Source organism: Artibeus jamaicensis, unplaced genomic scaffold (assembly GCF_021234435.1).
Source record: "Artibeus jamaicensis isolate MK-2021 breed Jamaican fruit bat unplaced genomic scaffold, CSHL_Jam_final scaffold_847, whole genome shotgun sequence".
Taxonomy (NCBI): domain Eukaryota; kingdom Metazoa; phylum Chordata; class Mammalia; order Chiroptera; family Phyllostomidae; genus Artibeus; species Artibeus jamaicensis.
Window position 1 is genome coordinate 5848442 of NW_026522057.1, and position 17743 is coordinate 5866184.

Below are 17743 nucleotides of genomic sequence, written 5' to 3' on the forward strand. Positions count from 1 at the left end.
ATATGTAATAGGTTGATTAGCAATAAAGACTAAAATACAGATTCTTCTTCCATGATCTGAATTCATCTCTGAAAGTGTTTGTCTCTCAAGGTTTTTGTTATAGTGGTGACAATACTCTAATTTATATGAAGCGTCCTGCAGCACCCTTTACAAGGCACACACCATTCTCCATGGACTTTATCAGGTGCTGGAAGTGGGTTTTACAAGCCTCTACTTCCTCTTCCAAACGCAGATGATCCGCCACTGAAAACAGCACCGAGTCACGGCTATCCTGCAGAAAGTCTTCATAGTGGGCCTGGAGAGTCTTCATAACTTGGTGGTACTCCCCTGGTGTTGATGACCGAAGCTAGACAGGAAAAGCCAGAGAAATTCCAATAAAATGGGAACATTATAATTTCTCTTTCTCCTTTTTTATTGACATTTAACATAGACACAAAATAATATGCAAACTGTGACTGTAAACATGCTGCTTTTTCACAAATTGAACTTGTCCATGTAATCAGCATTTAGATTAAGAAATAGGATGTCACTAGAACCCCAGAAGCACCCTTGTGTCCCCTTGGACATAACCCTTAATAACGATTAATTCAGCACATTCCCCTATTACATATACTTATGCAAAAGAGATACTTATCCTGAAGTGAGAAGAAGCCTATGACCTCCACCCTCTGCCAAGAAGACCAAGTATGTTATTTATTTTCATCAGTTTCCTTAACCATTAAGGCTGCTTTTCTAGTTCCTAAGAGCCTAAAGCACCTCACCTTGAACCAGTCTCCCTGGCTCCATTTTATTCTCACTGGGTGGGTAGGAGTCTAATAGTAAAGAAAAAAGTTCCTTCTAAAAAGAGCTTGCTAGCAGGATGTGTGCCTGGGGTAATGCCTTCACGGTTACCTTTTCCAGGTTCCAGGTCTTTATAAGGTCAAGGTCCTTCCTCAGATAGTTCCAAGAGATAAGGCTTTTGGTGTTTACATGCAGTTGATGCCAAAGGGCCATCACCTTCTGATAAGACTGCTCCACTCTATGAACAACAGAGTCAGGTTATAGCTTTTATAAGGCTTGAGCTTCACATTAGAGACCCTCTGAGAAAAAAGTGTATATTCACTTAGCAGAACTGAATTTATATGCTGAGCAGATAAAGGCAACAATTCCAATACTAAAAACACAGGAATCTTTAGAATTAAATTAATTGAGATCCTCGCCCAGTTTGGATTTGCTATACTATTATGTATATTATGTCAGCATACCTTAGCAATCTCATAAATGTTACCTGAATGTAATACAACTAAGAGAAGTTAGAGAGAGGAACTACCCAGGGAAAACAATGACACAGAAAATTACAGATAAAATAATCTCATTTGGAATTGTTGAAAATGACAACATCAACACTTAAAAAGTGATTTGCTATGTTCTACATATTTACAAAACTGCTAAAATGTTTAAGACTTAACAGCAATTTAAGAAGTTCATCTGGCATGCAGAAGGAAACTGCGTGACAGATGTTTTTCTTTTTTTTTTTAAATTAAATTTATTTATTTTTTTGAATTGATTATGCTGTTACAGTTGTTCTATTCCCCCCTCCATTCCCCTCCACCCTGCCCCCCCAACCCCACCATTACCCCCCTTTAGTTTATGTCCATGTGTCTCAAGTCATTTAGGTTCTATATTTCCCAAACTATTCTCGCCCCCCCCATCTATTTTCTATCTACTGTCTATGCTACTTGTTTTCTGTACCTTCTCCCACCTTCTCCTCCTCCCACTCCCCTGTTGCTAACCCTCCTTGAGATCTTCATTTCTATGTTTCCACTCCTGCTCTAGCTGTCCTTTTAGTTTGCTTTCGTTTTAGGTGTGGTTGTTAATAACTGTGAGTTTGTTGTCCTTTCACTGTTCATGTTTCTTTAACTTCTTTTTCTTAGATAAGTCCCTTTAACATTTCATATAATAAGGGCTTGGTGATGATGAACTCCTTGAATTTGGTCTTATCTGAGAAGCACCTTATCTGTCCTTCCGTTCTAAATGAAAGTTTTGCTGGGTAGAGCAATCTTGGTTGTAGGTCTTTAGATTTCATGACTTGGAATATTTCTTTCCAGCCCCTTCTTGCCTGTAAGGTCTCTTTTGAGAAATCTGCTGACAGCCTGATGGGGACTCCTTTGTAGGTGATTGTCCCCTTAGCTCTTGCTGCTTCCAGGATTCTTTCCTTCATTTTAATTTTGGCTAATGTAATTATGATATGCCTTGGTGTGTTTCTTCTTGAGTCCAACTTTTTTGGTACTCTCTGGGCTTCTTGGATTTCTTGGAAGTCTATTTCCTTTGCCAGATTGGGGAAATTTTCTTTTATTATTTGTTCAAATAGTTTTTCCACTGGTGGTTGTGTCTTTCCCCCCTTCTGGTACCCCTATAATTCGGATATTGGAGCGTTTAAAGATGTCCTGGAGGTTCCTAAGACTCTCCTCATTTCTTTGAATTCTTGCTCCTTGACTCTTTTCTGTTTGTCCATTATTTGCTTTCTTCTGGCCCACTGCATTGATTTGAGTCCCAGTTTCCTTTTCATCTCTATGGGATTCCTGTGGAATTCCATTCATTTCCCTTAATTTAGCCTCCATATGTTTCTCTAATTTGTGGCTGTAATCCACCAGATCTGTGAGGAAGCTGATGACCAGTGTTTTAAACTGTGCGTCTGAGAGTTTTGCTATTTCTTCGTCATTTAGATTTATCTCTGGGGCTTTGAGTTCTGCCTGCGACATTTTTGGTCTGTTCTGGCCCTTTAAGTGGGACAAGCGGCGCCTTGGAGTCCCAGGTCGCTGGGTTGTGACGCTGTATGTGGGGGCGTGGTCAGAGCGGGAAATGGCGCGCCGCCGCCGGTCCAACCGCTCACTCCCTCACTCGCGCGCAACCAGGCAACCACAGTCAACTCGCTGCCACCGCCTCCCCACTGTGTCCTCTGTAGTCGCTCCCCCGGTGGGCTGCTCGGTGGCTCACTAGGTCCAATCCTGGGTTTGGAACCCGCGCGACTGGATTCGCGCGTCGATTCCGCGCCCGGTCCGACTGAGCCCTCCTTTGTAAGTCCTCACCCCACGCCGGTTTCGCCCCTTACCGGTCGGGCTGAAGAATTTGTTGTTAGCGGACTTCCGAAAAGTTCAGTTTTCCGTGTTCTGGTTGTGTTTTCTGATGCTAATATTTAGTTGTCCCTAAACTTGGTTGTGTGAGGAGGCAGGCACATCCAGCTAAACCTCCATCTTGGCGGAAGTCCAGATGTTTTTCTTAAGTATCCATGCCTAATTTGACCTCAACTTCGGGAAAACTTAAACTCACAGATATACAGACACATGTAAAAATATAATAAATTACCTTGAATTTTTGCAAGTTGAGAAATGTGAGATATTAAAATAGAATGAAAAACTAGAAGCCAGCATTGTAAGTTAAATAAGACATTAAACTCATTACTTTCTTTCCCTTTTCCAAAAATCCTGCTAAAATCCTAGCAAAGTTGAAATAAAAGTTCAAGAAATCTCAAAGAACAAAAACACAAAGAAATATAAAACAGAAGAAAATCAGAGAATCAGTTTAAGAGATCCAACATGTGACAAATAAGAAGTCTGAAAAGCAACAATAAAACTTAGAGAAGGACATAATTAAAGACATAATCCAAGAAAAATTTCCCGAGATATCAAAGATATGAATTCCCACTTTGGGTTCAGAGTTGGCATAGAGACTCACCTACAGACTCACATAAAGCATCCCCTCCAAAGAATAAGGACAGAAGGATTTCAAAACTTTCAGAGAGACAAAGATCTCATTCAAAAGGTTAAAGTATCAAACCGATTTGTATCGTGACTACAGTGGAAGATATACAATTCTATGCATTTGTCAGAACCATACTACTGCTCACTACAAAGAAAAAATTTGACAGTTCTGTAAATTTAAAAAAAAAGAAAGATAAAGAATGACAATGATATTGTATTTTTCTATAGCAAATACTGGAAGCTAGAAAACAGTGAAACAGTACTTTCAAGGTTCAGAGTGAAAATAATTTTCAAAAGAATTCTGTTATGAAAATTCATAACTAATTCATTATGAAGGGAGATGAAAGACATTTTCAGATATAAAGGTTTCGAAAAGTTTACTTTTCCTGGACTTTTTCTCAGTAGGCTCCTAGAGTATACTCCCCCAAACCAGGGAATAAACCAACAAAATAAGACTTGTTTTCCAGGAATCAGAGGGTCCAGCACAAAAGAGAGGTGAAGAAGACCTTCAGGATGAAGACAAAGTGAAATGCCAGGGAGACAGTACTGAAGCAAACCTGCACAGTGGGTTGAGACTGGAAACGGAAGACAGAATGGGCCAGAAGAGATGTTTTCTTGATAAAACAAAAATGAAAATTGCCTATGGTGTTTGGCCATACTGAGAAGCCTTTTACAGTAACATACAAGAGTTTGGGAACAAATTCATAATATGCCAATAGGCAACTAAGGAAATTTACTAACAAAACAATGATCAATTCCAAGGAAATGAAAAGTTACAAAAGAAATGAAATAATTTACTCAAACACACATTCACTCACCCACTCATTTATTCTTTCCCTCTACAACCACCTCACAAGCATTTTCTATGTGCCAGCAATGATTCCAGGTGCTTCAGGCTACAGAACTAAACAGAAAAATCCCTTCTGTTCTTTTGGAACTTTTAACAGGCAGGGAGAGGCAGTAAACAAATACGCAATCTCTTAGGCTATAATAAGTGTTGTGAAGAAAAATAAAGATGAGTAAAGGAGACAGAAAGTGATAGGCAGTGAGTGGGGGTGGGAATGCATGGGATGGTAAGATGTACTGAATGAAGAGAGTGAATCCCGTAAATATTTGAAGCAAGGAAAGGAAGAGAAAGACCTGAGGGAAGAATATGCTTGTGGTGTTTGAGAAACAGGAAAAAGGTGAGAGTTACAGGACCTAAGAATAAGCAAGGAGTATAGGAGAAGAGTTTAGAGAGGAAAGGCACCCTGGGGATAAGCCTCACAACCCCCTACAGTATTGCATGGCTCAGTTATAAATCATTTAATGTATTGGGTTGGCCAAAAAGTACATTACTTTTGTGGATCTAGTAGTTCTTAGCTGTCTTTAACATCATTTGAAACAATTTTGTTAGACTATATTGTTGACAATAGTCATATCAGCATACATTTAAAAATACATCAAAATTGATTAATTTTTGTGCAGACATTTTAGGAAAAGGAAAATGGAAGAACATAAGAAACATTTTTAGCATATTATGCTTTATTATTTCAAGAAAGGTAAAAACCACAAATGAAACACAAAGATTTGGGCAAAATCTTTCCTCCCTGTTGCTGTGGAACTAAAGGACTTCCAGCCAAGATGGAGGCTTAGGTGGAAACACTGTGCCTCCTTGCACAACCAAATTTAAGGACAACAAAGATTTAGAAACAAAAAAAAAACCCAGAGCAGACATAAAATTGTACTGTAACGAAGTCCAACAGCAATGAACCATTCATCCAGATCGGTAACAGGGGCAGAGTAGGCGGCCAGCAGAGAGGGTCACTGCAAGAAAAAGTGGTGGTTGGCAGACCCTGGGTGCGGGGAGGAAATGAGCAAACCCAGTGAAATGCACAAGGTGGCTGGCTGACCACAGACACACATTTGTGCACAGATAAACCAGGTAAAAAAGGGCAGTGAGACAGCCTATGTAACCCAGGGCACCAGTGCAGAAAAATAAAGCCTAAAAGCACCACTTAAAAACACTTGTGGGGGTTGAGGTGTCAGGAGAGACTCCCAACCTCACAGGAAGAGTTCCTTGAAGAGACCCACCAGGTCCTAGAACATACACAAGCCCACCCACCCAGGAACCAGCACTAGAAGGGCCCAATTTGCTTGTGGGAAGCAAAAGAGGGGACCGAAATCTGAGAGAGAGCAGAGCAAGCACCACTGTTCCCTCTCTAACCCCACCCCCACATACAGTGTCACAACCCAGAGACTGGGTTGCCCTGCTCTGGTGAACAACTAAGTCTCTGCCCCGCAACGTAACAGGCGCAACCAGACCAAAAATTATGGCTCAAATGGAAGAACAAATCAATGCCCCACAGCCAATACTTTTAAGTGACCAAGAGATAGCCAACCTATCATACACACAGTTCAAAACACTGGTGATCAGGATGCTCACAGAACTGGTTGATTTTGCTCGCAAATTAGATGAAAAAATGAAGACTACACTAAGTGAAATGAAGGAAAATGCACAGGGGACCAATAGTAATGGAAAGAAAACTGGGACTCAAATCAATGGAGTGGCCCAAAAGGAAGGAAGAAACAACCAAACAGAAAAGGAAGAAGAAACAAGAATTCAAAAAAAATAAGGAGAGGCTTAGGGACCTCCAGGACATCTTTAAACATTCCAACATCTGAATTATAGGGGTATCAGAAGGGGAAGAGGAAGGGCAACAAGTGGAAAACTCAATTGAACAAATAATAAAGGAGAACTTCCCCAATCTGGCAAAGGCAACAGACTTCCAGGAAGTCCAAGCTCAGAGAGTCCCAAAGAAGTTGGACCCAAGGGAGAATAAACCAATGTACATCATAATTACATTGCCAAGGATTAAAATGAAGGAGAGAATTCTAGAAACAGCAAGAGATAAGGGGATAGTCACCTACAAAAAAGTTCCCATCAAACTGTCAGCTGACTTCTCGAAAGAGACCTTACAGGCAAGAAGGGGCTGGAAAGAAATATTCCAAGTCATGAAATGCAAGGACCTACATCCAAGATTGCTCTATCCAGCAAAACTTTCATTTAGAATGGAAGGACAGATAAAGTGCTTCTCAGATAAGATCAAATTCAAGGAGCTCATCATCACCAAGCCCTTATGATATAATGTTAAAGGAACTTATCTAAGAAAAAGAAGATAAAAAATATGAACAGTGAAAGGACAGCAAACTCACAGTTATTAACAACCACACCTAAAACAAAGGCAAACTAAGCAGACAGCTAGATCAGGAGTGGAACCACAGAAATGGAGATCACATGGAGGGTTAGCAACAGGGGAGTGGGAAGAGGAGAGAGGGGGAGAAGGTACAGAGAATAAATAGCATAGATGGTGGGGAGAAAATAGACAGGGAGAAGGCAAGAGTAGTGTGGGAAATGTAGAAGCTAAAGAACCTTATGACACATGGATATGAAGTAAAGGGGGGGGATGTGGAGGGAGGGGTGTGAAGTGTGGAGAGGAATGAAGGGGGGAAATGGGACAATTGTAATGGCATAATCAATAAAATATATTTTAAATAAAGAAACACAAAGATTGGTGCAATACATGGAGATGGTGCTGTGACTGACTGAACATGTCAAAAGTGCTTTGCAAAATGTCTTAGTACTACTGACATTTTGGCCAAATAATTCTTATGCATTGGAAGATGGTAAGCAGTACCTCTGGCCTCTACCCACTAGAAGCCAATAGCAGGAGATAGCCAACATACTCAAAATATCCAAATCAATAAAGTTACTGGTGAAAATGAAAAACAAGTCTTTTATTTTACAGAAAAAAACCTAAATGATAATAACCCAACCCAATAACAACATAAAAATATCAATTTAAACAAGATTGTGACATATCTACATTTGGAAGGTGGGAAAAAGAGAAGTGTATGCAGGTGTCATGTGTAGCAAACTAAGTGTTAGTTTTCTAGAGTAAGATATCAATAATTTCTAAAGTTGAAAAAATCAGACAATAGCAGGGAGAAATCACATTATTTAGGTATTTGGAATTAAAGCCAAACAATTTTCTCAAAGAGATGAAAATAGTTGACTCTGGGAAGCAGAACTCTGGAGTAGGGATGGTGGTTGGTAATTTTTATTAAGTTTTTGGTATAATTCAACTTTTAAAAATATGACATATTACTCTAAAAATATACATTAAAGAAGAAAATTAGTTGTCACTACAAAAATGAATCTTCTGAGAATGAACTGTTTATAATCAAGAATTTTTTTAAAAAAGAATTATCACTAAATATATCTTAATTGAACATAAACATTTACTGAAAATCTACTATGTGGCTGGCAGTGTAAGACTTGATATCCTAATAGAGGATCTTTCCCAAAAGAAACTTTAAAATTCGGGCATTCTGTGCAAGGAAATCATAAATGCAAATTGTCCCTCCATAATTTCTCCCAGATCAAACAGCAGAGGTGGCAGTGCAAGTGGTGGCAGTGCAAGTGGTGGCAGAGCAAAGGTACCTGCTGGCCATTTCCGTGGCATCCTTGTTGGGTGGAGGGATGAGGAAGCAGACGGATGGCACCATTGCCTCATTCCCTGTGGGGCTGATCACTTTCCACTTGGTCCTCTGTGAATTATCTTCCAACACACATTCGTCGTTCTTGCAAATAGTGATCTGAAGAGACAAATTTACAAGTCATTACTGATTATTACCTGGTGCCTAATCCCTTGCAAGGCTATGAAATCCTCAAGAAAAAAAACCGTTTTCAAAATCTGCCATCACATAAGAGTTCCTGACTCTAACAAAAAGATAATGTGTAAAAATACCAGTTGCAGACATCAAATACATCCAGGAAGCAAGTGTTTCTGAAATGCCTGTTACATGTCAAATAACTCAGTAAATGAAGGGTAGAAGGAGACTGTAAGACCTCCAAGGACAATCTCTCGCATGTACAACCACTAGAGTAAAAATTAGAGACATGAATACTCACAACCTTACTTTTGTGATATTTGGTCCCCCCTTCCTTCCTGTCATCCCACCCAAAGCCCTAAAAACATTTAAGTGTTTGGAATCATCAGCTCCTTCTCTTGCAAGACAAGTACCTGACAATAATCATCCCTATTTTATGGGAAGCAGGGGAGACCCAAAAAACCCCAGAATTATCTTCTGCAGGGCAGGCCCCTCGTAGTATAGGCTTGCCCCTCTAGGTGAATATTCTAGAACCCACCTCTATCAGTGTACCAGCTGGTGTTTTGAGAGGCTGTGTTTAGCTTCAGTGAATTTTTTTTAAGACTCAACATGTTTGTCCATCTCATGACAGGTGATTTACGAGCACACCTGTCCACACCACACTGAGTGTTCAGATATTTTTGACCAAAAACAGCATGACTCCCGTGCACTGCCCTCCCTATTCACCCCAATCTTGTCCAAATCAATTTTCTTTTTGTTTCCCCAGATGAAAAAATTCCCCAAAGGAAAACATTTTGCTGATGTGGAAGAGGTCAGGCAAAAAATGGCAGAAGCACTAAAAGCCATCAAAATTGACAAGTTCAAAAACTGTTTTGAGTAGTGGAAAAACTGTCTCCATAGGTGTATTGCATCAAATGGAAAGTACTTCGAAGGTGACTGAAGTTTAAACATGTAAGAATAAATACACAATTTTTTAATAAATAAATTCTGGGTTTTTGGGGGTTCTCTCTTGAGTAGACAGAAATACTGAGACAGAAAGGTGCACAAAAAGAAAATTCATTCTTTTTTTAAACATATTTGTACATATTTGAGCCTACTATGCACCTGGCAGTGTACTAGGCCACTAGAGACAGAAATGGTGAAATGAGAAGCTGACAAACATGGCCTATTAATATATTCCACATATTCTAGTGAGGAATATAGTTACACTACTGTGTGACAAATGCAATTTACCAGGAATGCATGAAAGGGACATGACCCAGTCTTGGCTAGAGAGGCAAAGAACAATTGTTCGGGACTCTGAAACTGCATTAAGGAATTTAGACTTTGTACACAGAAAGGGGAACTGCTGTAGGACTTAAGCAAGAGAGTGACCCTTTCTGTAAATGAGCATGCTGGTGGTGGGATAAAGAAGGCATTGGCACGTGCCTGGGTTGCAGGCCAGGTCATGTGAGAGGCCACCAATCAATGTTTCTCTCATACACTGATGTTTCTCTCCCTTCCCAAATTCTTTAAAAAATGCATTGAGGAGGCTGATGAAATGAATCCAAGTGAAAGACACTTATGGTTTAACTTAGCGTACTAGCAGCAGGGACAGAAAGAAGTTCATTTAAGGGATTTTATTTAGAAGTTAGTATTGATTTGGTAGTCCTACAAGCTATGGGGATGGATGAGAGGGGAGGAGACAAAAATATCTCCCAGTTGCTACAAAATACCATTTCTGTCACCACGTAGGCAACTGAGTAGATGAAGCCAATCACAAAGTCAGAGAGCAGATTATTATTGTAGAGTTGAAGCTTTTTGTTTTTTTTAAATCCTCATCTGAGGATATTTTTTCATTGATTTTTAGAGAGAGGAAGGGGGGAGAAAGAGAGAAGGAGAAAGACAAGGAAAGGGAGAGGGAAAGGAAAACAATGTAAGAGAGAAACAATGATTGGTTGGCTCCCATTCAAGCCCTGACCGGGGATCAAACCTGCAACCTAGGTATGTGCCTTGACCAGGGACAGAACCAACAACCTTCTGGTGCAGGGGACAACGAGCCAATCAACTGAGCCACCTGGCCAGGGTGAAGCTTTTTTTACCTATTTTTAAAATGATATAAGGGATCTGGGCATATCATTTGATCTTTCTTTATTTTTATGACCCTAACTGAAGGCTTCCCTTTCCCTCCCTTCCTTTCCTCTGGAGCCGGAAGTATCCTTTTTATCTCCTTACCTCGATCTGCCGATAGTCGCAGATGGCCTTCACAGAAATGGTGCTTCTTAGCACATGGTCAGGACTGCGTGGCTTTAGCTGTACAATTGTTTTTGATCTCCCAACAAGACTGGCGACAGAACTCTTGGACTGTATAAGCTGCTCCTTTTCATCCTACAAAATGAGAAGAAAATCAAAAAGATACTAATGTGGCTACTCAGGGTGACTGACAGAAAATTGAGTGCTCCACTCTCTGAGAGAATGCCATTTCTCAGTTAAATAATCCTTGGTGGAGCCATCTTAGAAACACAAGGACAAAGAAAAAAAGAGAGACTGTTTTTTGTCTTCTGCCAAGTGTTTTTGTATTCAAATTTTGCAGCTTTTTCCCTATGCCTTTTGAATGAACCATAAAGCCGCATGCAAAAAAACAAAAACAAAAAACCCGTAAAACAAAAAAGAATTTCTAGCTGCCAAATACAGCTATAAAGCTAGCAGAGGATTTCCCCAAATAAGGTTCAGAGAACATGGAAGTTAAAAACAATAATAACAACTATGTTGTTATTGTTGTTGTTATTCAATTTATTACTGGTAGAAGCCAGGTCTTGCCTTTTGCATACAAGAAGCTAGAGTTAGGCTCTTTAAAAATTTTTTAAATAATTATGTCTATCACAAATGTTTTACTTTCTTAAATTGAGTCAAACTTTCTCCAGAAAGCTCTTAGCTCTTCAACCAACAATCTCCAAATCAATACTGTTGGTGAAGGCATTATGACAAAGGGTTTATTTACCTTTTAGTGTCTTGCTGTGTGAAAGTCATGTAAACTTGATTGGGTTGAAAGCAGTACCATGCAAAATTAAAACTCTCAAGTCTCTGCAAACCCAATTATCTTAAAAACTAACGAACTTCTTGTCAACAAAATTGGTAGCAATGTACTGCCAATTCCATTAAAGTAAAAGATTAACCAGGATGTTTCAAGCCCATTTTGAGGTATAAAAACTCCCCAGAAGAGGGCTTTCTTAGGATGGAAGTAGATGTAATGAGAGTAAAGAGTTAATAATGTTAAGAAATGCCATTAAAGAATTAAGAATATGCAAGTAAAAAAATAAAATAAAAAAGAAGAAGAAATGCTTAAACAAACTACCTGTGCCTGTCCCGGGGAGCATGATTGGAAGAAATACAACTTTAACTTATTAGTTAAGAAAGAGGAATGGAACATATCAGGGTGACAGCCACACTGTTCCATACTTGAGAGCTGGTCTACCCGTGTCATTTTCCTTGCAATAAAGATGTCAATTTCTGTCTAACCCAAGCCAAACATCTCAAACTCCAGAAACCAAGTGCTCAGCGTGGTAAAAGTTCTGAAAAGAACCAGAAGCCAGGACAGATGCTCCCGAACCTGACGGAAAGCTGAGGACAAGTTGAGGAGCAGACCCGGTTGACTCCATGCCCCGGTGATGCCGCCAACCCGATGCCCCTGACCTGGAGAGGAGGGAACAAAGCAGCAACCCTCGAGAAGAGAAGATATGACAGTTGCAGAGAAGTTACCCTACAGACAGGAAGGAACTCTGTGGGAGGGAGGAGATAATAGCCAAGGATTATTATATTCCTCCTTCATACTTGAAGTACCTCTAAGAGAGACCTTCTAGAGACAACATCTGAAAAGTCAGGTTTTTTACCCTTCATTCTAAATTAATTAAACTAACAAATTATTTGCCCTGGTGAAACACTGAATGTAAACTCATTTATAAGTTTATAATGCCTGTAAGTATACAAAAAAAAATCAACTAATGTTCACAAATGCACAAGTCTCACCCTCAAAAAATGACACTGTTTTTGGTTATTCTGATTCCCCTCATCATAATTCTCTGTTGAAATGTGAGAATCCCCTGACTTCTCATACAGAAAAAATAATTCCCTATTACAGACATATTTCTATCTTACTGTGAAATGTACCTTGAGCCTTGCTTTGTCAACTCTGTGAATATACATTCAATAAATGTAAGTAGTCCTGCTGTTGATTTGATTTTATTACCAGCACTCCTAAAGGAGTAGTTCATTGGAGGAAATAAATGTAAGCTTGATTTGGACAAAATACTGGACGCAATAGTACTTTAAAAAATATAAATACTGCTATATAAATGAACTAGATAATATTGCATTACATCTAAATAAGATTTCAATGTCCTTAATTAAATTCAATTTTCTAATACCTCATCATTACCAAAGGAAAATTACGAAAGAAGAAAAATTTGGCTCAGGTGTAGCTCATTGTTTTGTTGTTGTTTTTTCTTTTTGTTTTTAAAATTCTCTTTACATGGGAGAGTGAAAATGAATTTAACGTCAGTTAATCCCCTTCAGCCCTATCTTCCATGCTCTACACCTCGTCTTTGGCTCCAACTACTGAAGTGAAATAGGTAGGAACAATGCAAAGAAAGTATGATAAGCACTAAGTGGCTCAGGGGGAGATGACTAGGCCTTTACTTCAATAACATACCCAAAGGAATCTTATTAATAACTTCTTTAAAGGAAAGAAAGGAAAAAAGGAAAAAGAACAAATTGATTAAACTCTATTTAAATGTGAGCCAAACACTGTAACAATGACCCACTGCCCTGGAGCTTTCAAGGATATTACCAGCGGGAGCTGACAGAGAAGGTTTCTGTAATCATCCCACTGATGCAACACCCACCATGGAGTCCTGGAGCAGGTCCTCGAGGCGGGATAAACTGGTGTTGTGGTCACAGGAATATTTTCGTTTGATGGAATCTTGGAGGTTCCTCAAGAATGACTCCAGGTCTCGTGCGTCGCTGAAGAACTGTGGGGATAAAGGGAGGGGTTCCTTGTGCTCACTACATCGCAACACCAAGATCTTAACAGAAAAAACAATCCTCCTGTGCACAGTTGAGAAAAGTTGATTATACTTTCCTGGATGGGTGACAGTTCATTACAAAGACCACAAAAGTATAAACTGGAGGCTTTATAACGCCATGGCCAGGAAATATTAGTGACCAATTGTACAAAGCCCACTGAACCCTATAGAAAAGTCAGTCTGCATCATGTCCTCAGAAATCACTGCTCATTCCTCTTGACTTCTGACTAGTGACAGCACTTGGCTATGAGGTAAATTTCATAAAAGCCTAGAAGTTGGGTTATCAAGTGTTTTAATTCATTGATATAATTACAAAATTATCAGGAAGATTGCTTAACTTACAGAAAAACCAACCAAATAAACAGATAACAGTTTATTTCCTCTACCCACCCTCATTTGAAAACGAGTAGTATATGTATTCTTAATGCTTGACAGACTGTAGGAAAAAAATGGTCCTGATATTTTACAGGTCTTCTCATCAAGAGATGGAGTCTACTTCTCCTCCCTTTGAAGCTGGGCATGGCCATGAGACTTCCTTTGGCCACTGGCATGTTAATAAATGTGACAGCAGAAGCAGGTGCACTGGGGCTTACTCCTTCTTGCCTCTCATGCCCATTCGATGACAGAGACTTGTATACAGGCTTGTACCTCATCACTCCAGACAACATCAGACATGAACCATCCAGCCCCCAGCCTGTTCGCCAGCTGCCTGCAGCCATGATTAAGCCAGGCAAGATGAGAAAACCACTCAGCTGAGCACAGCCCAAACTGTCAATTCCCGGAAGCATAAGCTACCTAAATGATTGTTGTTTTAAGCAACTAAGTTTTACAGTGGTGGTTTACATAATAGAAGCTAGCTGACACAGATGAGTATTTAACCTCACCTTTCCCATGTATATGCGTACAGATGTGTGCACACACAATGTCTTGCCAGAATGAAAACAATTATCCTCATCCTCTCTGATATACACACAAACATGTACTTGGACAAACACAAAGCCTGCATACCTGAAAGTAAGCAGTATTCTCTTTTATATGCTGCTCGACACACAGGCACAGCTGCTTCATCCACTGCAACTGGGACTGGACGGCGGCATTGTAAGCCTGCAACAACCAAGCACAGAGAGGAGGAGATGAGATTAATAGACCTAATATGGAAGTGCAATGCTCTCTTCCAAGTACAACTGCTAATGGTAGAGAGGACTACAGAAGATACATGAAGACACTTGACTGGCAGCTGCTCAATGCTTCCCATAAGCAAGAGGCTTGTCTTTTATTCAACATGATTTTGTTAGAAGGGGTTACACAGCAAAGGACACTTAGGTGCCCACTAAATGATCTGGCCAGGAAAACATGAGCATAAATAAACTCCTGGATTCCTTCACTGTCTCTCTCTCTCTTCTGTGAGCAAAGGCACCATACTGACAAGAGTTAGGATGTGACTGAATAGTTATTTGAAAAAATATGGTCCGAGTCATTTTCCCCATGAAGTTAGGGGTCAGTATCTCTTCTTGTTTACTGTAGTATTCTCCTTATAGCATTAAATAATTTTCAGTCTTTTGGGGCCTGGGACAAAAAGGGAGAATCCAACACAAATTATTTCAGACAATTCTGGGTTTTTCAGCAGAACAAATCCTCTGATTTGAGTACTTTTATAACAACCACCTCTGCACACTTGGCCCTCACACATTCCCAAGTCACACACCTCCACAGTCTGCTTGGCTGGGTGGTTCTCGAGTGATAGCAGCTCTGCAGTATCTTGTAGAGACCGAAACACATCCTGTTTTTCCTCCAGTTCCATTGTCAACTCCTGAAAATTAAATTCGGTTTTATGCAATAAGTGCTATTAAGGTAAGAGGAGCAATAGAGAGAAGGCTCTGTTCCCTGCCCTACTTTGAAGAAGCCTACAGCACTGGGTGAGAGCCAAAATGAGATGTATGAACAGTACATGCCAATGGACTTCAGAGAAGAGCAAAAATGCTGGAATTACTGGCAAATGATTCACAAAGAATATGGACCCAAGCCAGACCTGAGTAAGTGGGAACACAGAACAAGTACTGGAAGCGGAGAAAGAAAACAACTGGGCTAGAGCAGCTTGTTCATGCTAGCACCCACCTACCACAATACCTGACACACCAGTGGATCTCTATCACTGGCTGGCTAGATTCCCAAGACTATTCCCTAAGCCTGCAGTGTCTTCCTCTGGCTTGAAAGTCTGTTAATATTATAGCCCTGTATGGGTGGCTCAGACAGCTGGAGAATCATCCCGTATAGCAAAAGGCTGCAGGTCAGGGCACACACCTCAGTTGTGGGTTCAATCTCCAGCAGTATATAGGGGAAGGCAACCAATTGCTGTTTCTCTCTCTCTCTCTCTCCCTTCCTTTCTCTCTCTCAACTCAGTAAGTCTATTAACATTACAGAACCTACTTTAGATGGTGGCTCTTCTGTGAGGGTGTGTACTGAGCCTTACTATCAGATCTGACCCCTTCTCCTTGATGCTTTTCAAGCACCTTTTTCATATCTCTTTCATGGACTAATTTCCATTCTTCTACAGACTGTTTACTGTACTATCATATCTATTTTTTCCTCTTTACTTCAGAAGAATCCTGTACCACTTGCTGTTCAGGAAAAGCTCATATTTTTAAAAATACTCTAAATTAATGGAATTAAAGTATCTGAAGTAAGCATCAGTAAAAAAGTTTCCTATTTGCACAGGGTTTACAAAATATTTAAAAATCCTCTGAGATATAGAAACACTAAAAGTAGCAAAAACCAACATACATCTTTCACTAAAAAGAATACAAAGAACTGTCCAATAGACTAATGCCCAATTTTCCTTCTCATTTTACAAATGAAGAGATTGAGACCAAAAAAGTATTAAATGAATTAGAGAATTTGGCATTTCTGAAAAGCCAAGAGTACTGTAGTTAAACAATACCAAGATTATTACTAAATCTCACTAAATATTTTACACAATGCTGTTAAGTGGTATTATTATCCCATTTTACAGAGGTTCAAAGATTAAATGATTTGCCCAAGGTCACAGAGCTAGTAAGCAGAGGAATGAAAAGTTAAGTTTGGTCTAATTCACTCCAAAGCCCACAAAGCTTTACTGCTTCTGAAACGACTCAACCTGCAGGCTGCTTGCTGCTCTATCAATCCAGGACACTGCCTTTCTAAATTCATTCTAAATAAATTCTTCCCAGACCTCAGTTTCCCTCTCTCCACATACACCTCACATGCAGACACACTGAGCAGAGTCCCTATTTCTATCTAGCAGAATGCAGATCGAGAAACCCAAGTTCTCAGCAGACTAGACCCCGTCTCCTCCTGCTGCTATTACATAAATACGACAGGCGTGTTGTGCTAGACTCACAGAGAAGTAATTTTTCTTGGCTGAGATATTAGGATTGTTGTCACTCCAGTCATATGCTAGTTCTTCCTCCTCTTTCTCATTCAACCAAATCAATTCAGTTGTAGCTCTGGAAACAAATTTGTGGAGGCTCTGGAGGTGCCTCATCCGGAAGCTGGAAGTTTCCTAGACAAAGCAAGGACCATAAGGTTAAACCACCAGCCTTTCATCTACAGAAGACAGCATATTTTACATCAAAGCAAAGAACAACTCAGGAAATAAATTTTGTCTTGTTTTTTAATCTCTGGGTGCCCCTCCATTAACTCAAATTTAGCACAAGTTTTGTACAGGACTCCCAGAGTCATTGTCAATTTTTGCTAAAAGCTGGAACTTACCAGGCCTTTGTGGGGCTCCCTGGATAAAGAATGATCCTGAACCTGTCAATTTTAGCTAAAAGCTGGAACTTACCAGGCCTTTGTGGGGCTCCCTGGATAAAGAATGATCCTGAGCCTGTCCTACTCTGGGCAATCTTGAATGACAGGAACAAAGAACACATACAGAAGAGAAGTGTCCAATCTACTGATCTCAAACTTTTAGTTCTGGTGTCTCAAAGCACATACAGTGACTGCTTTGGTAAAGCATGATGGCTTGGATAGACTCTACTTAAAACTTTCTGGAACACTGTCTCTAATTCATTAAGAAAATATTATAATATATATGAACAACTGCATAGTAAATGATTTAATCTAATAAACAAAATAAAAACTAAGAGCTTTCTGAATTAGGAATAAGAGTTGTTTGAAGGGAGCCAGATTCTCCAGAATAGAACACAGGAGAGTTTGTCAAAACTTACCTTCAATTTACAATACTGTGTCTCGAGTTTTCCAAGAGTTTCAACATAACTAGTATAAAAATTTTGGGACATTTTCCCCTGATAA

General features: G+C 39.7%; 1 protein-coding gene across 14 annotated transcripts in view; it reads right to left on the reverse strand.

The window, feature by feature from the left end:
• Window positions 1-17743, reverse strand: part of MACF1 (microtubule actin crosslinking factor 1) — a 326604-nt gene that overhangs the window by 139029 nt on the left and 169832 nt on the right. For all 14 annotated transcript variants that reach the window (XM_053660146.1, XM_053660135.1, XM_053660145.1 and 11 more), the window contains 9 exons: window positions 17659-17736; window positions 16830-16991; window positions 15159-15263; window positions 14462-14557; window positions 13274-13399; window positions 10608-10760; window positions 8224-8378; window positions 892-1018; window positions 163-346 (listed from right to left, as the gene is read on the reverse strand). In XM_053660146.1, coding sequence (XP_053516121.1) covers window positions 163-346; window positions 892-1018; window positions 8224-8378; window positions 10608-10760; window positions 13274-13399; window positions 14462-14557; window positions 15159-15263; window positions 16830-16991; window positions 17659-17736 — 1186 coding nt within the window. The remainder of the gene's footprint in view (window positions 1-162; window positions 347-891; window positions 1019-8223; window positions 8379-10607; window positions 10761-13273; window positions 13400-14461; window positions 14558-15158; window positions 15264-16829; window positions 16992-17658; window positions 17737-17743) is intronic.